The sequence below is a fragment of the Amblyraja radiata genome, chromosome 2 (assembly GCF_010909765.2).
Source record: "Amblyraja radiata isolate CabotCenter1 chromosome 2, sAmbRad1.1.pri, whole genome shotgun sequence".
Lineage (NCBI taxonomy): Eukaryota > Metazoa > Chordata > Chondrichthyes > Rajiformes > Rajidae > Amblyraja > Amblyraja radiata.
This window is the reverse complement of record NC_045957.1, coordinates 28,022,508-28,049,212: the sequence shown is the minus strand read 5'-3', so window position 1 is coordinate 28,049,212 and position 26,705 is coordinate 28,022,508. Positions and strand designations below refer to the sequence as shown.

At 43.0% G+C, this 26,705-nt stretch overlaps 1 protein-coding gene across 1 annotated transcript in view; it reads left to right on the top strand.

Moving 5' to 3' along the window:
- The first annotated feature begins 14,431 nt into the window (after window positions 1-14,431).
- xrcc2 (X-ray repair cross complementing 2) overlaps window positions 14,432-26,705 on the top strand; it is a 34,374-nt gene continuing 22,100 nt past the window's right edge. The window contains exons 1-2 of the mRNA XM_033044130.1: window positions 14,432-14,560; window positions 22,875-22,956. Of these exons, the coding sequence (XP_032900021.1) occupies window positions 14,522-14,560; window positions 22,875-22,956 (121 nt within the window). The 5' untranslated portion in view covers window positions 14,432-14,521. The remainder of the gene's footprint in view (window positions 14,561-22,874; window positions 22,957-26,705) is intronic.

Here is a 26,705-nt window from a genome sequence, read left to right as displayed (position 1 = left end):
GAGGTGGGGAGGGTGAGAGAGGTAGAGGGAGAGGGAGGGGGAAGGAGGAGGGGGAGAGGGAAAGGGGGGTTCTCTTAAGTGAGATTGCAAAATTAAGGTAGGTTTTAGAGCAATTATATTTTCTCCTCCATATGAATAATAAGCAATTGGAACAGTTTTCTTTTCCTTGATAACAATACTTAAAAATATGAATTCCATAATTTGCGACTTTCATTTTGCATCATATTTTTAATGTGCACACACAATAATACCGTCGAACAGTAACAAGCAATCAAATCAACACACGAAACATTTTCTAAAAAAAGGTTTTATTTACTGCAAAAACTTACAGTATTTTATTTGCAGTGTTTGCATGCTCCTTTATAACATTTTACATAACATTTTACAGTACAACTTGATTATTAAAACAAGAACAGCTTCAATTCTTGATTTTATAAAATGTATACAACAATGATCCCAATCATCCCATTCCAACCACTCATTAGTCTTGACTCAACCAAAATTATTTCTGAAATATTGGTCATAAATTTGGTGCAAAAATGCTCCAAAATAAGACTCAGAATGCACCAGAGAGTATCTAAAACCCCGGCCGCAAGGGTCTTTCAGCTTCGCGCTTGTGATATGCGCTGTGTGCACTTATTTCGCATAAAAGTTTTGTAATCCTGCCATGCCAACCCCCTTATTGAAAAGCTTCATACGGGCCTGGTGTATAATATTTTTGACACGGTCATAGGTCTTTCTTACATATGCTGTCACAAAGCACTGTAGTCTCTAAACAACAATTCAGTAATTTTCCTTGCTGAACAATATTTCAGAATAATAGTGTTTTAAGCTGATAACTCGACACTAGCACTGGCAATAAATAAAAAGCGCAGCTTTCCAGTCCTTATCTCATTGGCCACACTCGGCTGCACATCGGTGTCAATCTGGTGGACTCTTCCATCTTCCTCTCATCGTGGGGGTGGCGGATTAGGAGGGGCCTCACAAGTGGAAAAGCCTAGGGCCTCTCTTCATCTAAATCCGGCCCTGGCCTCAGTAGCGATTGACGTCTTTGCCTGTGGCAAGCAATGGGATCTTTTCAACAAGGATCCATAAAGTTTAGGCTGCAAGGAAAATTGATGGGGGAAAGGAGATTGCTCTGTGAGTTTGCATAGACTTGAGGTGCTCCAGGCAACTGTGATCCTCACTCTCCCATGTTTCTAAGACCTGGAATAACTACCACAGATAATTCAAAGCATTGGAAAAGTACCACAAATCTGTCTCTGTAAAAATCTCTATACTTACTGACGGGCCAAGTGAACCAATGTCACTGTCCTGTGTCCAGCCAATATCCCCAGCAATAAATTATTAATCACACTCAGTTGTTCAGTCTACAGTACATCTGTTCTTTGCCCTTGGGTGTTTTGGTGTGCTGGAGGAAATGTGCATGTCCTGATGATCAGCGAATGCTGCCTCTCCTTTCTAAATATCTTTTTTTTTTTAAGTCTCCGGTTTTATTTTGGACAGTCTTCAGGGCCACAATGGTGCAGCTGGTAGGGTTACTATCTTGCAGCATCAGAGACCCAGGTTCTATCCTGAACTCAGGTGCTGTCTGCGTGGAGTTTGCACGTTCTCCCTGTCATCGCGTGGCTTTCCTCTGAGTGCTCCGGTTTCCCCCCAGATCCTACATCTGGGTGTGGGTTTGTAGGTTAATTGGTGCTGTAAATTTCTCCTAGAGTGTAAGGTGTGGATACGAATGAGGGATAACATATAACTAGTGTGAATGGGCGATCGATGGTCTGCATGGACTCGGTGTGCCTTAGGGTCTGTTTCAATGCTCTATCTTTCAAAAAATTCTATCAATCAAAACTACAAACACAAAGCATTGATGACTTAGAGGTCCCATTGCACCTCAAGGAAATGAAATAACTTATGTGCCCCTGAAGACAGGTCCAAAGAAAAACCTGAAACAAAAAAATAAATGATACTTAGAAAGGAGAGGCAGGACATGCACATTTTCATCAGCACTAGACCCAAACACCCAAGGGCAAAGAACAGATGTAGACTTATCATGGACAGCAATGGAGGCAGCATCTGCTGGAAGGAACACATCAAAGAATTCCCCAAACACTGAGCTCTGTCCCTGATATGAGCGCCCTTGTTTCCACAGCAAACTCTGCTACCAATCTCATCAGCGCCCCAACCGATATGATGATGAAAAGTCCAGTAGCCGCAATGAATTAGCTTGGGAGATCAGGACTTCACTCTTGGCTTCGCCCTTTTAAGAGGTTTTTGGATAGACATATAGATATTCACGGAGCGGTGGGACATGGATTATGCACAGGTAGATAAGAGATGGTCTTGGAATCATGTTCGTTGCAGACATTGGAGGACGAAGGGCCTGTTCTTGTGCTGTACTGTTTTCTGTTCTATCCGTTCAGTAATCTGATAACAGTGGAAGAGGGACCTCTCTTGTCTCAGGACTGAGATTCGAACCTTCGGGGGAAGAATCCACAAGAGGAAAACTGCCTATACCTCAAGTCACAGATGGAATGGTCAAGGTGACCTCTTTCTGTACTGCCAGGTTGAAAGTTGTTCCATTAGGCCCATTAGGTCTGTCAAAATATTGCAGCGCAATGAATTTAGAGAAGTAGGAACTATAAAGGCATGTACAGTTGGTTAACACATCAGTTCACTGACACAGCAGTTAATGCTGCTGCCACATGTCTCAAGGGACCTGAGTTGAATTCTGACCTACTGTCTGTGTGGTGTTCACATGTTCTCCCTGTGAATCGCATAGGTTCCCCTCGGGGTGCTTTGGTTTCCTCCCACACCCTGAAGATGAGCAGACTGGTAGGTTAACTGACCACTGTAAAATACCCATGATGAGGGTGGAAGGCAAGAGAATGGGGGAATGGGGGGGTTGGTGGCCCTGTGAGAAAGAAAAGATCACAGGGAAATAAGTAGAGGAATCTGAGAGCCAGCGTAGTCTCAGTGAACAGAGCTGCCTCCCTTCACATAACCTGAGGTGGGAAGTTAATAGAAAGTAATAGTTGTTTTTTGTCATTAAATTAAATGCCTGTTTCATGTTTGACATTTGCTCTTCAGGAGTAGCCAACAAAAATAAATGTATCATTACATTTAATGAGTGTCGTGCACATATCAGAACCTCTCAAATCTCTTCACATGAGTTTTTAAGTGCTGTCACTGAGACTGAGCTTTTCATTAGCCTTTCATTTCATATGGGGCTTTTGAGCAAATACAATGCTAGGGATGTAATGCTGAGGCTTAATAAGACACTGGTCAGACAGCCAAGTTAGTAGATATTTTTAAGGCGAAGATTGACAGATTCTTGATTAGTGCGGGTGCGGGTGCCAGGGGTTATGAGGAGAAGGTAGGCGAATGGGGTTGAGAGGGAAAGATAGATCAGCCATGACCGAATGGTGGAGGAGACTTGATGGGCTTAATGACCTAATTGTGCTCCTGTAACTTATGAACTTATGAACTTTCATCCTCGAAAACAAACAGCTTCGACATAATTCTAAAGATTTAGGTAAGAATACACAAAATCTACACAATTTAAATCCAGAAAATTGTTTTCAATTTAATTTTAGGACAGGATCAAGCTAGTAAAAGGAAAACTTAAGAGTTCACATTAAAAAATAATAATTTCTCAGCCAACTGATGATCTGTGCAGAGATCTGTCCAGGTAAAACAAAGGTCTTAGTCCTGGCATCATTCCAAAGTCAAATGAATGTTGTAAAATGGTCACGCAAAGGTATTTTTAGTTGGATGAACCAATGTGGGTCAAGAAACTGTAGATTTATTAAGAACTATATCATCCTGCCTTATGGAATGGTGGCTGATACAGCCAAATGCCTTAACAAGTCCAACCAATGCCTTAAACAGCAAGAACATCAATCTTATTGATTGTTAGTTTAAGTAAGACATTTGTCTTACTTAGAAAAGTCACAGCCTGCTGTTACCCTGATAGATCATAAAATAAAAGGTCTGTGGACTGAGTGTTTTGTAAACCATTCAGGTCCAGAATCTGATGGAATCCTAAACGTTGCAATCTTTAGGACGTCAACACTTGGTATAATTGTTGCTAAATAATATATTGAAGATAAATGTTTCAGATGACACTGTGATTAGAGAGAAACTAAATACATGCATAATTTAGCTTGGTAGATCTATTTAAATCCTTGACCATAGGATGACAACTGTTTTAGTTAAATAGAAATACTGCCAGAAGGATGTTTTGTGCACAGAATCATTGTTCCTTGAGCAGTCTGCATATCAGAGGCAGTTGATGTGTTAAATTTCTTTCATATTTTCAGCTAAAAAAATCTCCACGCTTTGTGATTTCAAGACCGTAACAAAATCTTAGGCCACATCGGTCCCCTTGGAGTGAGATACTGTACATAATCCCATGACAGCAGGGGAGTTGTCACCATGTCTGCCACACCCCCTATTTCACATCCAATTTGACTGAAACAGATTAGCAGATTATTGTAGGTGGAAGTTACTTTTGCAGAAAACTGCTGCTTCATTTTCTACTCTACAACAGCAATTTTTGGATGTCTTGAGTTTGTTAAAAGCATCGCTTAAGTGCATTTTGCATTTTTATAAGGCTAACCTGTAAGTCTGAAATAAAAAATAAAATTCTGGAAATATTTTGCAGGCCAGGTGGCATCATTAGGTTAGTTTTGATGAGAGATACAGCATGACAACAGGTCCTTCGGCCCACCAAGTCCACGCCAACCAACGATCACCAGTATACCAGTTACATGTTATCACAGTTTTGCATCCTACACACTAGGGGCAATATATAGAGGCCAATTAGCCAACAAACCTACATGTCTTTGTAATGTGGGAGAAAACCGGCGCACCTGGAGAATCATTCTGACTTGGATAAAATATTGAACCCGTCAGCATTGAGAATTGGCATGAGAATTTGTCGCTCTATGAACTCTGTTGACTCTAATACAACAATAGACCTTTTACCCTCTATAGACACAAAATGCTGGAGTAACTCAGCGGGACAGACTGAAGAAGGGTTTCGACCCAAAACGTCACCCATTCCTTCTCTCCAGAGATGCTGCCTGTCTCGCTGAGTTACTCCAGCACTTTATGTCTATCTTTGATTTAAACCAGCATCTGCGGTTCTTTCCTACGACCTATTACCCTCTTCCTTGCTGATTTACATTGGCCTCCATTAAAACATTACCTTGATATTAAAGTTCTGAGTCTTATATACAAATTTCATTTCTTGTTTTCATTATGACCTCCAACAGCTCTAATGACTTCTGTGCAGCCCTCGTTTATGGTCTCTTGTCCATCCAGAATTTAAACTTTCTACCTTATCTCCAACTGTTTTATTCAAGCTGTGAATTTCCTTCCCAAAACCTTTCCACTCCCCCAATTCTCTCTTGGCTTTGAAAAGCTCCCTTAAATATACACCTTTATCAAAGCTTTTGGGCCCGAAAGCTCTTCTAGCTTCAGCCCTTCGAGACAGCCATTCAATATGATCATGGCTGATCATCCAAAATCTATACCTTGTTCCTGCTGTTTCCCCATATCCCTTGATTCCATTCGCACTAAGAGCTGAATCTAACTCCCTCTTGAAAACATCCAGTGAATTGGCCTCCACTGCCTTCTGTGGCAGAGAATTCCACCGGCAGATAATGGCAGAGAATGTTCTCCAGAGATGCTGCCTAACCTGTTGAGTTAATCCAGCATTTTCAATTGATAATCTTCTCAGACATTTTGCATCATTGCTGGTCTAAATAAATGGAAAAAGTTGCAGAAGACAGACACAAAAAGCTGGAGAAAGTCAGTGGGTCAGGCAGCATCACTGGAGAAAAGGAGCAGGTGCCGTTTCAGGTCGGAACCCTTCTTCAAACTGAAAGTCAAAAAGTCAGAAAGTAGAAAAAGTTGCTGTTGTTTTGATATTTTGGTTAAGCAATATGCATCTCATTTCCCTTCTAAATATCACAGCTTCAATCTGAGGACATAAGATTAGAAACAGGCCCTTCAGTCCAACAAGTCTTAGCCAAGAAAGGACACAAAGTGCTGGAGTGACTCAATAGGTCAGGCAGCATCTCTGGAGAATGTGGATAGGTGTTAGGTCCAGGGCAGAAAGGTCAGTATGAGAATGGGAAGGGGAATTAACATAGTTATCAACCAGGAGATCCATCAGGCCTTGGCAGACTGAGCACGTTCATTTTAACTCCCCCTTCCCTTTCCCATACTGTCCTTTTAGTCCTAGGCTTCCTCCATTGCTAGAGTGAAGCCCCATGAAATTGGAGGAACAGCACCTCATATTCCACTTGATTAGCTTACAACCTAGTGGTATGAACATTGAATTCTCTGATTTTAGGTAACTAACCAACAAAATAATGCCCCTTTTCCCCACCCCGTCTCCCTTCCCCCCTTCTCCCCTTCTCCCCCCAATCATTCAAAAGGATCACAACCCAAAACGACACATATAATTATTCTCCAGACATGTTTCGTGTGTTTGCTTTTAGATGCCTTGAATTTGGATCATGCAGTTCACAATTTTGCGTGCCATAAAAAATAAAACATAACAGAAAACCGGTGATATTCACAATCTGCAATCCTCAATATGCTGACAGTGAATTCCAAACACATATACAATAGGAGTCCATCAGTATGTAATACAAGTACTGACATTACATTCATGAGCCATAGCTTTTCAGGTACCTCGGTACACGTGACATTAAACTAAAGTTCTGGTGTGCATAGATTTGTGGGTTACCCGTGCAAAAACCTCTGACACACTTGCTTCTACACAACATATAGGTTTCCCGGGCCACAGCTAGGCTTCTGACAGATAGATCCTCTATCACCATATGAACTTAATTGGTTCTCCCTTGTGTTTCCTCCTGCCACCAACATTCTAAAATCATTCAATAGTTTCCCAACACCACCAAGCTGCCCCTTCCCCCAGATAAGAATCAACCCCCCAGTGCTCACTCACAAGTCTTCCGAATAGATTCAACCTCACCTGACATCCTTCCTCAATACCAACTACTTCCAGCCACTCTCTTCAATCAATACTCACCTCCCCACACTGATCACTAATTGCATTCCACAACCACTGCAAACTCTCACCCTGAGCCGTCTGCTGACTGCCTTGATCCATGACCCGTCACTCCCGCCCTAGGTCTCCCTCCCCTCAGACCCGCCAGAGCGAGCTCTGCCCCAGGGCTCCTGATTTCCTCTTCACTGGTGGGATTGTCAAGCAAAGACCTCCACATTCAACACAAGCTCTTGTGCAAGCCCACCAAGCAGTGACCGATCAAACCACTTTTACAGCTGCCAACCAGAAATCTAAGTCCCAAATGCCGTACGCTTGTCAGATATGAGACTGATTTCCTTGGGGACAAAGATACTTGCATGTGAAGTTAAGAAAATAAACATAATGTGAGATTTTATGGAGTTATTTAACTCTCTGAGTATTACAGGAATTTAGATCCAAGAAACCTGTGGCAGGCACAAGATTGGAGTATTAGGAGATAGTTTAAAGCTAAAACAAATAGTTAGGATAGTCAGACCAAAGGGTGTGTGTGTGTTCATGCACGTGCTTGCATTTGTGTCACAGACGTATGCATTGCAGAAACAGGCCATTTGGCCCTCCATGTCCATGCTAACCATCATACCTCTCTACACTAACCCAACAGAGACACAGAGAGAAAGGGAGAGAAAAATATAGAGAAAAAGAGGTGAGAGAGAAAAATATAGAGGAGAAAGAGAGAGAGAAAAATATAGAGGAGAAAGAGAGAGAGAAAAATATAGAGAAAGAGAGAGAGAAGAGGAGAGAGAGAGAGAGAGAGAGAGAGAGAGAGAGAGAGAGAGAGAGAGAGAGAGAGGGAGAGAGAGAGAAGAGGAGAGAAGAGGAGAGAAGAGGAGAGAAGAGGAGAGAAGAGGAGAGAAGAGAGAGAAGAGAGAGAGGGAGAGGGAGAGGGAGAGGGAGAGGGAGAGGGAGAGGGAGAGGGAGAGGGAGAGGGAGAGGGAGAGGGAGAGGGAGAGGGAGAGGGAGGGGGAGAGGGAGAGGGAGAGGGAGAGGGAGAGGGAGAGTGAGAGGGAGGGGGAGAGAGAGAGAGAGTGAGAGAGAGAGTGAGAGAGAGAGAGAGAGAGAGAGAGAGAGAGAGAGAGAGAGAGAGAGACTGGTATTTTAGTTCTTAGTTTATTATATATTTTTTAAGATTATTATGTATTATCTGTGTGTATCACGTTTACAGGCCTGTTACGCTGTTGCAAGTAAAATTTTCATTGTTTTGTTGTCATTGTATATGACAATTAAATACTCTTGACTCATCCTTGATCCCAATGGAATGCCTGTGGAATTCTTTGCAAGAGAAATCACACAGCATGCTATCAGGCTGAAAATAATTATTCTGGAGTGCTGGTCATTGTTAAAACATTCATCATTGCAGCAACATGCAGTTTGACTGGTGAATTCAAACACAATTTAAAAACCTTCACTCATCTAAGGTGCTGCTTAAGCTATTGACAGGGCCTTTCGGATGATTCACCTCATTTGAAGAAACCTTGACCTTCTTTCTCCACAACTTATCAAGGTGTTCCTGGTAAAAGTTGTCAAAAATTACATTTCCAGGATGGCATATCATGAACAGTCCCTTAAGAGATGCATCTTGTGAATTAATTTTCCTTTGAAGAATCACATTTATGTAAAACATGAACAAAAAAGGTGCTGTAAAAACAGAGCACGTCAGGCAGCATCTGTCAAAAGAGAAACAGAGTTAATGTTTCAGCTTGAAGACCCTTCATTAGAACAAACAATTTCTGCTTTTCTTTGACATTTTCAGCATCTGCCTTTTTTTGATTTTCAATTAGGCTTTTATACATTTCTCTTTTACCGTACCAAAAACACAACTAAATTGATCTTAAAATGGGACGCGTTGGAGAGAGAAACAATGTTAATCTTTCAGGTTTGATGAAGGATTATTGACCTGTAATTTAACTCTGCTTTTCTCTCAACAGATGCTGCCAAACCTGCTGAATATTCCAAGCATTACTATTATAATTTCAGATGTCCATCATCTGCAGTTTTTTTTCGGTTAAACTAATTTAAAACACCCCATATTCCACTTTCATTGCCGACAACCCAATGGCATGAATATTGACAATAGACAATGGACAATAGGTGCAGGAGTAGGCCGTTCGGCCCTTCGCGCCAGCACCGCCATTCAATGTGACCATGGCTGATCATCCACAATCAGTACCCCGTTCCTGCCTTCTCCCCATATCCCCTGACTCCGCTATCTTTAAGAGCCCTATCTAGTTCTCTCTTGAAAGTATCCAGAGAACTGGCTTCCACCGCCCTCTGAGGCAGAGAATTCCACAGACTCACAACTCTCTGTGTGAAAAAGTGTTTCCTCATCTCCGTTCTAAATGGCTTACACCTTATTCTTAAACTGTGGCCCCTGGTTCTGGACTCCCCCAACATCGGGAACATGTTTCCTGCCTCTAGCATGTCCAAACACTTAATAATCTTATATGTTTCAATAAGATCCTCTCTCATCCTTCTAAATTCCAGAGTATACAAGCCCAGCCGCTCCATTCTCTCAGCATATGACAGTCCCGCCATCCCGGAAATTAATCTTGTGAACCTACGCTGCACTCCCTCAATAGTAAGAATGTCCTTCCTCAAATTTGGAGACCAAAACTGCACACAATACTCCAGGTGTGGTCTCACTAGGGCCCTGTACAACTGCAGAAAGACCCCTTTGCTCCTATACTCAACTCCTCTTGTTATGAAGGCCAACATGCCATTTGCTTTCTTCACTGCCTGCTGTACCTGCTTGCTTACTTTCATTGACTGACGAACAAGGACTCCCTAAATCCCGTTGTACCTCCCCTTTTCCCAATATGACACCATTTAGATAATAATCTGCCTTCATGTTTTTGCTACCAAAGTGGATAACCTCACATTTATCCACATTAAACTGCATCTGCCATGCATTTGCCCACTTACCCAACCTGTCCAAGTCATCCTGCGTTCTCATAGAATCCTCCTCACAGTTCACACTGCCACCCAACTTTGTGTCATCTGCAAATTTGCTAATTTTACTTTGAATCCATTCATCTAAATCATTGATGTATATTATAAATAGCTGCGGTCCCAGCACCGAGCCTTGTGGTACCCCACTAGTCACTGCCTGCCATTCTGAAAGGGACCCATTAATCCCTACTCTTTGTTTCCTGTCTGCCAACCAATTTTCTATCCATGTCAGCACTCTACCCCCAATACCATGTGCACTAATGTTGCTCACTAATCTCCTGTGTGGGACCTTATCAAATGCTTTCTGAAAGTCCAGGTACACTGCATCCACTGGCCCTCCCTTGTCCATTTTCCTAGTTACATCCTCAAAAAATTCCAGAAGATTAGTCAAGCATGATTTCCCCTTCGTAAATCCATGCTGACTCGGACCGATCCTGTTACTGCTATCCAAATGGGGAGGAGGCGGGTGTCCCCCCTTTAATTGATACGGGGCTTTTGCATTTTTCAGCTTGAAATTGTGCAATCTGATGCATACTGTAGCGAGTCTTTTAACTTACATTTGAATGCAATATTTATGCTTTAAATTGGATTAGCTATGAATAAGGTTAGGCTAATTTACATTCCTAATTACATTCCACAGTAGAGCCAGACAGTGATCAACAGGTGCATCAAATGAATGATCTTAGTGTATTCATGTATGGAAATCAGATTATAATCTGATGTTGACCAACCTGGGTCTCACTGCACACCTGGTACTACTCCTGACCCTGACTCCAGTTACATACCTTCTCTCATTCCTGACCCTGAGTTCAGCCTTACACCTGGCCCCCTATTCTACCCTGATCGTAGCTGCTTACCTGCTTAGGTTCCCAGTGCTGAACACTCCCATTGTCCCAGCTTTGACTGCACACCTAGTACTATTCCAGACCTTGACTCTGGATGCACACTTGGCCTTGCTCCTAGCCACTCTGCACTGACAATATATCTGGCCCACACATAAAGCCCCATATCTGACCCACTGGACTTAACCTATTACGTTCAAGTCCACAGGTGCTTATCTAATGCGGTAATCCTTTATGGAGCACTTTACGGACCAAATTTTGTATGAAAAAATTTGCTGCATCCATTGGCTTCCTTGTTATCTAACATGCTAGTTACTTTGTCAAAGACATCATCAATTGGTTGAACACAATTTCTCATCCATAAGATTATACACACTCAGCTGTATAAGTATTCTGTTACCATTTCCTTCATTTTCCGAGCAAACTGGCCTGAAGTCATATTCACCCTCAATATTATTTGCTGTATTCCTCTCAACTGGGACCTTTCCGAAATGCAAAGTCCAATAACTATATATTTAAGCAATAATATTCTATTTAATGTGATCTTGAGAGTACACAATATTTTCTGTGGTATTCATAACACAACAATGATAAAAATATCTTTGTTTTGATTGTACCTACCAACATGCATACATTATTATATTACAGTTAATATGTACTGAGGGCAAATTTTTGTTCCAATGCTCCCCATTCCCAATTACTTTTACATTGAAGTGATTTAAATCCAAGTGAAGTTTAAATGGCATCAGGAAAATAAAACCTCCGGAATGGATGATATTCATTACGTGGTTGGTTGGAGTCAGTATCAGCACAGTTACTATATTAAACTTTGAATCTTCAGATGTCCTGGTTCAAGCTAAAGCTAAATACAAATAATGACCTCCTCACACATTTCCCTGCAAGTATCTCTGTCACTCCTTTAAAATATGCCCCTTCTTTGAACAAGCACTTAAACATCGCATCTGAATCAGTTTCCATCTGATTACACTCCTTGAGGATGTTCATTTACGTGTTCAATTAATAAAGCAATGAGATTGGGGACATTTCTATTCAACTTGTCAAACGAATTTGGGGGGGGGGGGGGGGGGGGGGGGTTAGAAATAGTCAGTGAGGTAAACAAACATAATAGTTGAGTGGCAAATGACAATAGTGCTACTTTCCCAATATTTATCTGAAGGAAATAATGGGTTATCAGTATGTTGTGACAGAGCTTGAAACCTTGAATGTAATTTTAATATTACACTTATCCCATCCCCCTGGATATTCCGGATTAATAAATTAAGATGTGTCAACTAATTACAAATCAGGCTAATTACAAATCAATTACATTAGCCAACTCCGAAACACAAAGTACTGAGCATTGGGATCCAGACATCACGGACAACTGGCCTCAGTCCCCCGCTCACATCTGGCAGTGCTCTCTGTCTGAACCAGGGGCCACAGGGCGTTTTTGAAAGTGGGTAGGCTGAGCGATCACTGATCATTGGCCTTGAGGGTACCCGGCGAGGGAGTGGAGCAACTGAATGGGGGGAGGGTGTATGGACTTTTTGAAATTTGATGTGTTAAAATCATGCTTTTGTGCATTGTAGAAGTCTGATTTCAATGTTTTTGTTTGAAGTATTTTTAAGAGGTAACTTTTTACGGGTGACTTTTTCCACACAAAGGGTGGCGGGTGTATGGAACAAGCTGCCAGAGGAGGTAGTTGAGGCAGGGACTATCCCAACATTTGAGAAACAGTTAGACTGATACATAGATAGGACAGGTTTGGAGGGATATGGACCAAAAGCAGGCAGTGTAGCTGGGACATGTTGGCGGGTGTGGGCAAGTTGGGCTGATGGACCTGTTTTCACACTGTATCACTCTATGACTACATTATACCTCCACCATGCATGAACGCTTCAAAATCAAGTGGTCGAGTTTTATTGCCATATACTCAAGCATAGAAACATAGAAAATAGGTGCAGGAATATGCCATTTGGCCCTTCGAGCCAGCACTGCCATTCAATATGATCATGGCTGTTCTTCTAAAATCAGTACCTATTTCCTGTTTTTCCCCCATACCCCTTGATTTCGCTAGCCCCAAGAGCTAAATGTAACTCCTTCTTGAAAACATCCAGTGAAAAGGCCTCCACTGCCTTCTGTGGCAAAGAATTCCACAGATTCACAACTTTATGGGTGAAGAAAGTTTGTCCTCATCTCAGTAATAATAATAATAATAATGGATGGGATTTATATAGCGCCTTTCTAATACTCAAGGCGCTTTACATCGCATTATTCATTCACTCCTCAGTCACACTCGGTGGTGGTGAGCTACTTCTGTAGCCACAGCTGCCCTGGGGCAGACTGACGGAAGCGTGGCTGCCATTCTGCGCCTACGGCCCCTCCGACCACCACCAATCACTCACACACATTCACACACATTCACACACAGGCAAAGGTGGGTGAAGTGTCTTGCCCAAGGACACAACGACAGTATGCACTCCAAGCGGGATTCGAACCGGCTACCTTCCGGTCGCCAGCCGAACACTTAGCCCATTGTGCCATCTGTCGTCCCAAGCGATCACTGATCCAGTACTAAATGGCCTACCCCTTATTCTCGAACTGTGTGACCGCTGGTTCTGAACTTCCTCAACATCGGGAACATTTTTCCTGCAGTTACAGTAAGTGAAAATCTAGCAGGCAAGCAGGATGCTTTCTCCAACCACCCCCACTATCTTCCATCGCTTCTACCTAGTGCTTGGTACCTATTTCCAGCAGCCACTGATTGTCCTCCAGGATACCCCGAACCACAGTCTGGTCCATACCAGTCACCAGGGTGAATTTGGCACAGAGACTCTCACAGCAGCTGCGCAACACTTCCGACGAACGCCCGGGACTCTTGCACTGAGGCTGCTCCATGGTCGGAGCTGCAGCGAGCGACTCGCCAGCCCCGCAAACACTCGCCAGCCCTGGCTCCCCGTCCGCATTGCCCCCCGCCGCTCCATCCCTCCCTCTGCCCCGGCTCTCCAACACCCGCGGTCCCTGCACTTGATATTAGTTTTGAAATTCTCGTTGATCACAGAATTTCTCACGACAGAGCGTGAGAAATTTGTGATCCGTGTGAGAGCGTGAGAATATGACGAAATGTGTGAGAGTTGTCAGCTCTGTAGGTACATGGATAGGACAGGTTTGGAGGGATATGGGCCAAACACAGGCAGATGGGACATGTTGGTCGGTGTGGGCAAGTTGGGTCAAAGGGCCTGTTTCCAGTGGCGGACTGGCCATGGTGTCAGCTTGCCCGATGGCAAGTGGGCCCCTGATGAAGTGGGCCCCCTTTGTCTCCTGGCAACCAATATTTTTAGACCCAGTCCGCCACTGCCTGTTTCCACGGTGTATGGCTCTACGTCTTGCCTCAACTACATCCACTGGCAACACATTCCATGTACCCACCATGTTGCAGAGTTTGATGGTTAACGCCAATCATGACAAGACCTTGGAATAGACTTGGTTGTGCAGTTTGTGGCCTGTAACCATGGTAACCAGTGGGCGGGAGTGCGTGGGGTGAGAGGTGAGTGCGTGGGGTGAGAGGTGAGAGGTGATCTCATCGCCGCTCGCAGCCGCTTCTCGCCAAAGATACCAGGGCTCTGCTCCATAATCTTCGCTTCTCGCCATGACCAGCGACTTCCGACAGCGGGAGTCGGGCACCGAGGTGAGGGGGGCCCGAGGGGAAGATGGCTCGGGGAACCGGGGGGAGGCGGGGGGGGGGGACGAGAGGGGAACAAACGCGGCCCCGGGGACGAGAGCCCGATGGGTCGGGTATTAGTGAGAGAGGATCCGGGGGGGGGGTCAGCCGGACTGGGCGAGGGGCGGTGGGGGAGAGGGTTTAGAGATGGTCTTGGGGGCTAGGTTGGAGTGGGGGAGAGTTGGAGTGCAAGAGAAGGGGAAGGTGGGCAAGAGAGAGTCGTAGTGGAGCCTGAGAGGTGGTCGTGGGGGGTGGGACAGGGGGAAGAGGGAAGGGGGGTGTTGGTTGCTGGAGCAGATCTTTGGGTGAGCAAGAGATGGGGTCGCGGGAGGGGGGGACAGATGAGGCTGAAAGGGAAGAGAGATGGTGCCACAGAGGGCGAGGGATGGGGCCACAGAGAGCGGGGGGGGGGGGGGGGGGGGGGCGTGTGGAATACAAATGGGGATCTTGGGGTGACAAGAGGGGGCTAATGCAAGCAGGAAGGGGGGAGGAGAGAGGACCAATTGAAGTAATCCATGTCTGTGTGCAGCAAGACAAACAACACTCAGGCATTGGGTTTTTCAGTGGCAAATGCACCTGACAGAAATGCCATGGCAATGATTATCCACAATGAACTAGTGTATCCATCTACATATTCAATGTCATTGCCAAGTTACTTGATATCAAATTGCTGGGAGGTAATAATGACCATAAACTCAGCTGAACCAGCCACATAATACCATTGTTACAAGGTACACAAAAATGCTGGAGAAACTCAGCGGGTGCAGCAGCATTTATGGAGCCGAAACCCTTCTTCAGACCAGATTAGGTTGGAGACCGAGTGCCCTGTGGTGACTGATTCACTGTCTGACACCGCAAAGCTTTTCTGTCATCAACAAGTTGAGACTGTGGTAGAATTTCTTCATCTGCTTGGATAGTGTGGTGTTCAACAATTCTCAATATATAACTCCCTCCAGGAGAAAGAACACTGCTTGCTGCATATCCTGACCATTCACTCGCTTTCCCATTGGCGTATTGTAGTTTGCAGTATTGCCGTCTATAAAATGTACTGCAGTTATTCACCTTGACGACAATAGCGCCTCCCAAATCTGCAACCTCTAGCATCAAGAATGACAGGGGTTTCAGGGTCTTAAACTAACTGACCATAATGATATTCGATATGTTGGTTTTCATTGTCAAACTGCCCTTGGTTAGGCGACGGTTCCATTAGATTGGGGATTGAAACTGTAACACCTTTTTTCAGAAAGGGATTGAGGTTTAAAGCATGGAACTATAACACAGTTAGTTTCAAGATTAATGCATATTTACTTGTCATTTTCACTGGATAGGAGCCAGAAAAAATGAAATTCTTACTTTCTGTAGTTTTATAGCCACATTAGATGCAATAACATTAAGGAATAAACTGTCGTTATAAATATGCCATGGTAATGCAAAAAAAATGTATACAGAGCAACCATTGTAGTGCAAAGTCTGTAGTTGTTCAGTGCTGATATAGGGTTGTGATTAGGTTGTGCAGGTAGTTCAAAACTCTGATGGTTGAGAGGAGATGTTCTTGAAGCTGGAGGTATCGCTTCTCAGGCTCCTGTTACCTCTTCCTGATGGTAATAGCGAGAAGAGAGCATGGCTGGTACCTTCTTCCTGTAGGCAGAGGTGAAATGAGTGTGTGGCCAGGGTGGTGTGGGTCTCTGATGATGCTGGGTGCCTTTTTGAGGTAGCGAAAATCCCTTGGATGGTGGGGTGGTGAGAACACCATTTTCTATATGTCTTTGGTCTTGAGTATTGATTATCTAAAAGAGGCCGCAATGAATTTCTAAATGAGGCAGCATTCTCTCTACTGTACACCTGCTGTACCACTAAAACTTCTGAGGAAGTAGAGGCGTTGGTGAGCTTACATTTGTGATTGCATCAACGTGCTGGGCTCAGGACAGTCGCTACTGCCATCTTGCCAATTAGATCAGGTGCATAGTCCCTTGGCTTCTCCTTTCTGAAGTCAGCAATCAGTTCCTAGGTCTTGTTAATGTTGAGAGCAAGATTGTTGTCCTGGTATCACTCAGCCAGATTGTTGATCTCCTTCCTATACTCTGACCCATCATCCATTATTTGACCGACGCTGGTGGTGTCATCGGCGAATTTAAAGATGATGTTAGAGCTGTATATGCAGTCATGGGTATAAAGAAAGTAGAGGAGGGGCCTGAGCATACAGCCGTGTGATGGGCAGCAAGGAGGAAGTAGTGTTGCCAATTTGTATTGATTGAGGTTTGCTGATGAGGAAGTTGACCCAGCTGCGCTGGGAGGAGCAGGGACCCATTTCCCTGAGTTTGACAATACATTTGGAAAGTATGATGGTGTTGAATGCCCTGCCGTAGTCGACAAACAACACTGACATCCAAGTCTGAAGAAGAGTCCTGACCCAAAACGTCACCTTGCCATGTTCTCCAGAGATGCTGTCTGACCCGCTGAGTTACTCCAGCACTTTATCTTATTTTGTAAACCAACATCATCTTGTATCTAGTCTGACATACCTGTTCCTATTGTCGAAGTAGTTCAGTGCAGAGTGAGGAGCTAATGAGATTTCATCCTCTGTCAATCTGTTGCGATGATAGGCAAATTGAAGTGGGTCCAGGTCATTGCTGAGGAAGGAGTTGATTTATGACATAACCAACGTCTCGAAACACTTCATCGCATTGAGGCTTGTCATCTTGTTCTTGTCCTTTTATAGCAGCAGGTTGGGACCTCAGCCCATTGAAGATGTCCATGAAAACACCTGCCGGTTGGTCTATGCAGGTTTTGAGAACACAGCCAGGTTTATCACCACAGCTCTCCAGTGGTTTTACGCTGGAGAAGGATTTTCTGACATCAGCCTCGAAGATTGAGATCACAAACTGAGACTGTGGAAGCCCGTGAAGATGCATCATCACTTTCCCCTTTAAAACGAGCAAAGAATTCATTTGTTTGTCTGGAAGTGATATTATTTGATCTCCTCGGTTTCACCTTGTAGGAGGTGATAGCAGGCCCAGCCACAGTTGCTGAGTGTCCTAGCGAGATTCCAGTTTAGTCTAGAAATATCTCTTCGTAATATCGATGGGCTTCTGGAGGTCGTACCTGGACTTCTTGTATGATTGTGGATCGTCTTGCTTGATGTCACACATCTGATCTGGTCCTCAGTTAATTACTCTTGCTTCATCCAAGGCTTCTGGTTAGGGAACAGTCAGATGGTCTTGATAGGAACACACTCTCACTCCCCACCCTCACATTTCCTCATGTGGTCAGTTACGACCTTGGTCCACTGCTGGAGTCATTGAACATCGCACAATCTGCTGAGTCTAAACAGTCACAAAGCTGCTTCTCTGCCTCCTTTAACCAGCTCTACACAACTCTTTTCATCAGAGCTGTAGTCTTCAGTCACTACCTATATTTGGGAAGGAGGAGTATGGCCAGGTGGTCTGCTTTTCCAAAGTGTGGGTGAGGGATGGAGCGGTAGACGCCTCTGGAGGAGCAGAGGTCCTCCGTAGCAGAGAACAATGATGAGCTAGAGTACAAGAAGGAGATAGAGAACTTAGTCATTTCAGGACAACACCTCTCCCGTGTCAGGAAGACGAAGGATCTAGTTATCTACTTAAGTGTGGTGGAGTACATGCACCAATCAACATAAACGATGCTAAAGTGGAAATGTTGAGAGCTTCAAGTACCTTGGCATAAATATTACCAACAATCTCAAAGGACCAACCACATTGAAACGTCAGCCAAGAAGGTGCACTGACACCTCTACTTCCTTCAGTAACTGAGAAAATTTGGCATGTCTCCAATGACTCTTACAAACTTCTACAGATGCATCTTAGAAAGCATGCTGCTGGATTGCATCACAGCTTGGTTTTGGAACAGCAATGCCCAAGGAGGAGATGAAACTGGTGCAGAAAGACCTGAAGGCAAGACTGAGACAGGGCAAGGAAGACTACAGGAGGAAGCTGGAGCTGAAACTTCAGCAGAACAACATGAGGGATGTGTGGACGGTATGAAACTCATTATAGGCTACAAGAAGACTAGTGGTCTGGACTCAAGCAATCAGGACTCGGCCAACGAGCTAAACCTGTTTTTAAACAGATTTGATGGAGGGGCCTCTGCCCCCCCCCCCCCCCCTGCTCCCCATCAGACTCTCCCCCTCAATCGCCCTGGCCCACTTCTGCCCTTTTTTTTGCCAACAAACTTATCACGAAGGCTGGCTCTGTCCTGGGGCTTCCCTTTCTGTCGTGGGGTAGACTGATGCCCCTCCCCAAATCTTTGCACATCCCCAATCCTTTCCACACGTCACATTTAATTTCATGTTTCATGTATCTTGTGTTTTATGACCGTTGGTTGGTACATGTGACAATAATACACCTAAACCTAAAGTATCTTCTCCAAGCTAGCCTTGTTGAACTCCTTGGTAATGATGGACAATGATGAAGAGAGAATCAGGGTACAAGCCTGGGGTTTGTTAACCACGGCGTATAGTGCTACTTCGTTCAGCTCCTTTGCTCTAGTCATTGATCATCAGCCAGTCTACTGAGTCTTAAGCAGTCACAATGTCACTCTTCTGCCTCTTATGGGATGTTGATTCTATTCATGACGATAATGTTGAATTCCCCTGGAGGTAGAAGGGATGACATTTCACTGCGAATTATTTGTACTACATATTTTGTAAGGTTTATTGTACTGGTATGGCTATTAATGTATTGAATTTTTGATTATGTATATCTATGTGTATTGCATTAACCGGTCTGTTACATATAACAATGGAATACTCTTGATTCTTGACTTGAAATCCACTTTGTTATTTGAAAGGGAAATCGCAACTGGTAGACTTGCTGCCTCACAGCCCCAGAGACTCGGGTCCAATCCTGACCTTGGATGCTGTCTGTGTGGTGTTTACACGTTCTCCCTGTGACCATGTGGGTCTCCTTAAGGTATAGGGAGTTGATGAGAAAATGCGATAACATAGGAATACTGCACACGGATGATCAATAGATGGCAGACTCTGAGCCAAAGGGCCTGTTTCCTTACTGTATCCCTAAACAAAACTAAGTATTTGACAAATTCATTGAAGTTCTTTGCACAAGTAACCTGCAGTGAATAAACTGGAACCATTGGATGTACCATGCTCACATTTCCAAATGGCATTTGATTAAGTGCTGCATCAAGAATTATTGCAAAACTTAAATGCTGTTATGTAGCAGGTAAATATAAAAAACAACAATGCTGTAAATCTGAAATAAAAATTAAATGCTGCAAGGATTCAGCCCAATAAAGAAAGGCATCTCGTGTGAAAGCTGGAAAGGGAAAGAGTCAAAACTTTCATCTGAACTGTAAGAATGATATAACAGTTGGTTTCAAGTTGAAAATCTGGAGAGGAATGAAGAGAGCAAAGGAAATCTCTTTGAGTAATGTCTGGGCTGCCATAATATTATGTTGTTTACCTGGCCAGCTGGTTGATGGTTGTTAGGAAAACAAACAAAGGGGCATGTAAAGACTGAAATGCAGGTTATAGCTGATACGGAAAACTGAAACCAAAAAGAATGTTGGAAATGGCCAGAAGCCCAGATAGTATCTTTGGAGAAAGAAAACCTGAGAAAATATTACAATCGGGAGCCTTAGAAGAACTGGCAAGAGCTGAGGGAAAAAAACACAAAGCAATTTTAATATTGAGTCCTATAGGAGTTAGATTAATGGACTGGAAAGGAAGATTAAAGTGACAAGCATTTGGAAAGAAAATAGTTTTGGAAAAAATACATTTTAAATAGCTGGTAGTCTGGTTGTGTGGTAAACCTATCCCTTGAGACAAAGATAGGAACGGGATCCAGAAAGGTAAGAGAGAAGTTGGAGATGGATACGTTGAAGGCGAGAGCAGGGTGGAAATTGGCAACAAAAGTAGTGGAATTTTCAAGTTTCATATGAGTGCAGGGAGCAGAAAACCGATGTATTGGAAGAAAAATTGAGGTAATGCTCCTAATGAGGACTAAAATATATATCCATCAGAAAACTTGTGAGTTGCATCTCTGTTCTGGAAACAGTGAGTAGTATTGAGGAAGAAATTATTCAGTGTGAAAATGAGTGCAACCAGACACACACGTATATTAGTGGAGGGGGGTTGGTTTGCCCTTTGTTCAAGCAATAAGGGGAGAGCTCTCAGAACATGGTATGGAATGGAGGTGTTGCAGAATTGCGCATCCATGGTGAAGATGAGCTGGTTGGAACCAGAAAATTGGACACTCTGGGAGATGTAATATACTAGCGTAGATAGAATATTGGTATTGTTTATTATGGCACGTATACCAAGATACAATGAAAAGCTTTTTTGCATGTGTCCAGGCAAATCATTCAACAGGTATGCAGCAAGCAAGTTCAAGAAGTAGTGGCAAAAGGCAAAGGCAGTGAAGGAGCTTAATTGAGTTCAGTGGTCTGGGACTTCTCCATGGGCTAATGCTCTTCAAATCTTACTCTGCAACCTTCTTCATATCACTGCATTTCCTAGAAGCCACAGTGATTATTTACTGCTCTTTGCCATATTTTTTCCAACAAGCCACAATGGTGGAAGGCTTTATTTCAAAAAAATATTCTTTAATCTTCTTTATATCATCTATAGTGGCTTAATCCTTACAGTACCAAGTCGCTGTTAAACGTGGATTACACTTGTGGCAAAAGATGTCGCAGGTAAAGTCAGCTTTGTAAAAGTTCTGATGATGTCTTGGAGGAGGAACTGGAGGAAGGATGTGTTTGGTGACAGAAAGAAACCCTGCACATTGGGTGATTTTCAAGGTGACCCAGAGAAATATTAAAAAGTGTAGGACCATAAATACCAATTCTATTGATGCCAAGTGGCATTCCACCTCTTGCACAAAGCAATCATGAAATAAGTCCATAAAAACGACTGAGATAAACCAACTCATTGTTACCATGGGATGGAGTCCGGCCTAAGTCATAGTCATAAAGGTTATGGAGGTCAGGGTAGCAGTATGCTTGTCCTGCATTATGTGGGAGATGGGGGACTTTTTTAGACTTCAGTGATATAATGTGGATACAGGCCCTTTGGTCCACCAAGTCTGCGTCCGCCAGCGATCATCCCGTACACTAACACTATCCTACACACTAGGAACAATTTACCGTTTTTATGGAGGCCAATTAACCTGTATTTCTTTGGAGTGTGGGAGGAAACCTGACCGCCTGGGGAATACCCACACGGTTACAGAGAGAATGTACAAACATCGTACAGACAGCACCCATAGTCAGGATCGAACTTGGGTCTCTGCTGCTGTAAGGCAACATCTTTACCATTACGCCACAGTGCCGCCCTTAGAGAGATACGGCGTGGAAACACCAAATCCATGCTGACTTACGCTCATTCCAATGACTACACCTGCAGGAAGTGTGTCAAGCTGCAGCTCCTGGCAGTCCGTCTAGAGCACTTGGAGCAGCGGAGGAACTTGCTGTGAAACATCAGGGATGCAGACAATGTAGCTGACAGTTAATGAGCTGGTCACTCCTCAGGTACAGAAAGAGATGAGAGGGGGACACCTGGAAGAGCAGCCAGGGTGAGTAAAGCACATTCCCCTTGCCAGTAAGTATCCCATGACAGATACTGTTGGGGAAATGTTCTCACCCCCTTTTTCTATCCTCATCCTGAATTCTTATTGGTTGTTTTTGTAAATTATGTTGGTCTATTTGGATTCCCCCAATCCCTGTGTTCTGATTTGCTGCTGCACAACACTAATTTTATTCCACGCTACACCGGGATCCAATTGAAAGCAAATTTCACAGAAATCACTGAAAATGAATACCCGGAGAATGTAAAATGACCAGAGAACCCTTTTGGAGAGATTTATGGGGTTTCAGAAAAATATAAGAACATATGGTGGAAATAGAAACTCATCAGATGGAAAAATAGCAAAATCAGCCTGTGATTCAATTACTTTGCAAAGGATGTATCTTAACTCTGCCTCATTTGGTTATTCCAATATTGTTCTTTAATATTCTGTTGCACTACAGTGATTTTGCACTGTAATCTTCTGCCGTTCTGTTGTTTTTGCACTCGTTATTTATATTATCACTAACGTATTTATACTGTTTACTCTGAACTTCATGTGAACAAAGAATTTTATGACACTCTGGTGTATATGTAAACTAATATGAATCTATCTTACAGTTTTGATCAGGACCAGGGAAGAGAGTTGTTGCAGAAGAGGTTCGTGTGAAATTGGTTAAGTGGACATTTATGATTGCTAAAAAACGTATTTTCATTTTTTGATAGCTGCTTGCTCGACTCAAAGGAAGAAGATCTCTGAAGCATCTTGAGCCACGGCTTTTTACTGAGGAAGGGTTGCTAAACCATGGTAAGAGGAACAATAATGTTGTGACGAGTTGTATTAGCAAGTTCATCCTGTTTTTTCTTCTTTAAAGTTTTCTTCCAATAGTACTCTATGCCAGGAAAAGTAGAATCCTTTTCACTCTTTATGGTGAGTGGCTAAGTGAAATTTAAGCTGCTTTATTTTCATCTCTCGCCAGGAAAGCTGACAAAGAATTGCCTCTATGGTAATTTTTTTTTATGATTGGGAAGCTTTTTGCATTGATTAAACTGGGCAAAATTTTGCAGTTCCAATGACAGCGGAACTAGCAGTTTTACTCATTAACTGGCAGTTTTAAGGCTTCCACATAAATGGTTTGGTTCTTAAGCCATTGTTTTGCAACTATCTCTACCATCAACAAAGGAAATGGAATTGGTGAAAATGTCATCAATTTACACATCAACTTCAAAACCTTATGCTTTGCAGCACAAGCTATAAGTTTGATGGTGCACAGCTAAAGTTATTCTTTAGCGAACTCAGGCACTAAAAATAAAGCCTCTCCACAACACCTCCAACCTTGGTTGCTTTCACCAACCTTTTTATTCCCACCTGACTGTACCCTCCTAACCTGGATCCACATATCATTTCCCATTTCTTATCCCACCACTTCCCCTCGCCTCTTTCTGCTGTCTCCCCTTTACTCTATCAGACTGAAGAAGGATTTACACTTGAAATGTCGCCTGCCCGTTTCCATCCTCGAATGCTGCCTGATCTGCTGAGTTCCTCCAGCAGTTGTTTTTTTTGGGGTTTTTTCGCTTCTATGATCATACAGTGCCCTACATATTGTTTGGGACAAAGACCAGTCATTTATTTATTTGCCTCTGTGCTCCATAATTTGAGATTTGTAATAGAAAAAAATCACATGTGGTTCAAGTACACATTGTCAGATTTTAATAAAGGCCATTTTTATACATTTTGGTTTCACCATGTAGAAATTACAGCAGTGTTTATACATAGTCCTCACATTTCAGGGCACCATAATGTTTTGGACACAGCAATGTCATGTAAATGAAAGTAGTCATGTTTAGTATTTTGTTGCATATCCATTGCATGGAATGACTGCTTGAAGTCTGCGATTCATGGACATCACCAGTTGCTGGGCGTCTTCTCTGGTGATGCTCTGCCAGGCCTGTATTGCACCCATCTTTAGCTTATGCTTGTTTTGGGGCTTGTCCCCTTCAGTTTTCTCTTCAGCATATAAAAGGCATGCTCAATTGGGTTCAGATCGGGTGATTGACTTGACCACTCAAGAATTGACATTTTTTAGCTTTGAAAAACTCCTTTGTTGCTTAAGCAGTATGTTTGGGATCATCGTCTTGCTGTAGAATAAACTGCCGCCCAACAAATTTTGAGGTATTTGTTTGAACTTGAGCAGATAGGATGTGTCTATACACTTCAGAATTCATTATGCTACCACCATCAGCAGTTGTATCATCAATGAAGATAAGTGAGCCAGTACCTTCAGCAGCCATACATGCCCAGGCCATAACAACCCCACCACAGTGTTTCACAAATGAGGTAGTATGCTTTGGATCTTGGGCAGTTCCTTCTCTCCTCCATACTTTGCTCTTGCCATCACTCTGATATGTTAATCGTCGCATCTGTCCAAAAGACCTTTTCCAGAACTGTGGTTGCTCTTTTAAGTTCTTGGCAAACTGTAGCCTGGCCATCCTATTTTTGCGGCTAACCAGTAGTTTGCATCTTGCATTGTAGCCTCTGTATTTCTGTTCATGAAGTCTTCTGCGGACAGTGGTTATTGACAAATTCACACCTGACTCATGCAGTGTGTTTCTGATGTTGGACAGGTATCTGGGGATTTTTCTTTATTATAGAGAGAATTCAGCTGTGGAGGTCTTCTTGGCCTGCCAGTCCCTTTGCGATTAGTAAGCTCACCAGCGCTATCTTTCTTCTTAATAATGTACCAAACAGTTGATTTTGGTAAGCCTAAAATTTGGCTGATGTCTCTAACAGTTTTATTCTTGGTTCTCAGTCTCATAATGGCTTCTTTGACTTTCATTGGCACAACCTTGGTCCTCATGTTGATAAACAGCAATAAAAGTTTCCAAAGGTGATGGAAAGACTGGAGGAAAGACTAGGTGCTGAGAGTTCTCTTATACCTGCATGAAGGAGGCAATTAAATACACCTGAGCAATTACAAACACCTGTGAAGCCATGTGTCCCAAACATTATGGTGCCCTGAAATGAGGAACTATGTATAAACACTGCTGTAATTTCTACATGGTGAAAGCAAAATGTATAAAAATGGCCTTTATTCAAATCTGACAATGTACATTTTAACCACATGTGATTTTTTTCTATTAAATTGTGGAGTACAGAGGCAAATAAATAATGATGGGCCTTTGTCCCAAACATTATGGAGGGCACTGTATATGCTTTGATATTTACCGTACTGCTTATAAATTTGTTGAAATACACAGGAACAAAATTGAACAATTTTTCCCTTGTTTTGCTGTGCCAGAATTTTTCAATACACTTGACTGCTCAGCCAGGTTGATGGCATCATTGTTGCTATGCATCAGTGATCCCACTGAACTGACACCTAGCAACAATCGAGGTTGGAGAATGAAAAGTCCACGGCGCAGAGATTGTTACGCCATGCACACGCCATGCTTCAAGGTCAACGTGGAGTGCATTGCTTCACCACTTCTGGTTGCATTATACCCCTGCACTCGCTCCATAAATGGAGTGGTGGTAGGAGGGACAGTTGAGGAAGCATAATTGGGAGGACACATATGGTGTATTGCAAGCACTACATTTCCTTGCCTTTGGTTGGGCGTGCACAATCTTCTGTTCTTGAGGAATGTAACTGTGAGGTTCTCTTTGTTAATCTTGGTCCCTAGTTCCACTTCCAAGCATTGGGAGGGGGAAAGTGCCAGAAAATAAGATTCAGTAACAGAATGTCACATTTACACTTCAAAACCCGAACAGTAAATAAGGTAGGCATGTCAACTGACAGGGCTGCCTTATAATGGGAAGTTCGAAATAAAGTTTGGCTTGTGTCTTTCAACCTTTAATACCATTGATGGATTCTATTCAATGGGATTCGTTTAACATGGAAGAGATTGAAAGTTGTTGGCACATTATCTGACAGCTCTTATCTGGTTCACTTCGGAGCCAAAGAGAGGCGATGGTTATACCCAGTGCAGACTTAACCTCAACATGGAATGCTTTGGAAGATTTTTCTTTTGGTGGTTGAGACAAATTTAAGTAAATGCGAGACATGGTTGCTTTATTCATCTTGCTTTTCCTCAACTATCCCTCCATTTAGGGAGTGAGTGTGGGGGCATAATGCAAACAGAAGAGGTGAAGCAATGCACTCACTGTTGACCTTGAAACAAGCTTGCTTTTGAACCTAGCCTGGTATTTTCAGACTGTCCATGGTCTCCAAAATTATTCTCTCTTTAATGGTTGTTTAAGAAGAGTGGGTTGGACACATCAGAGCAATGTATGTCTTTTCAATGAGCTCAATGAATTTGCCAGTCTTTTGATTATATTCACCCTTTTCCACGATGATTGGTGGTGTTGAACTATTTGACTGTTTTTTCAAAGTGTTGCTGAATGCGTAGAAATTCAGAACATTTGTATTTGAATGCCATTCTTCAGGACTTTGCAGCAAAAACACATAAGAAGTTATTTTTTTCTATGATCAAAGCAAAGTTCTGCGTATTTCAGTGACGAAATATAGTAACATAACAAAGTTGTGTAAAATACAGATG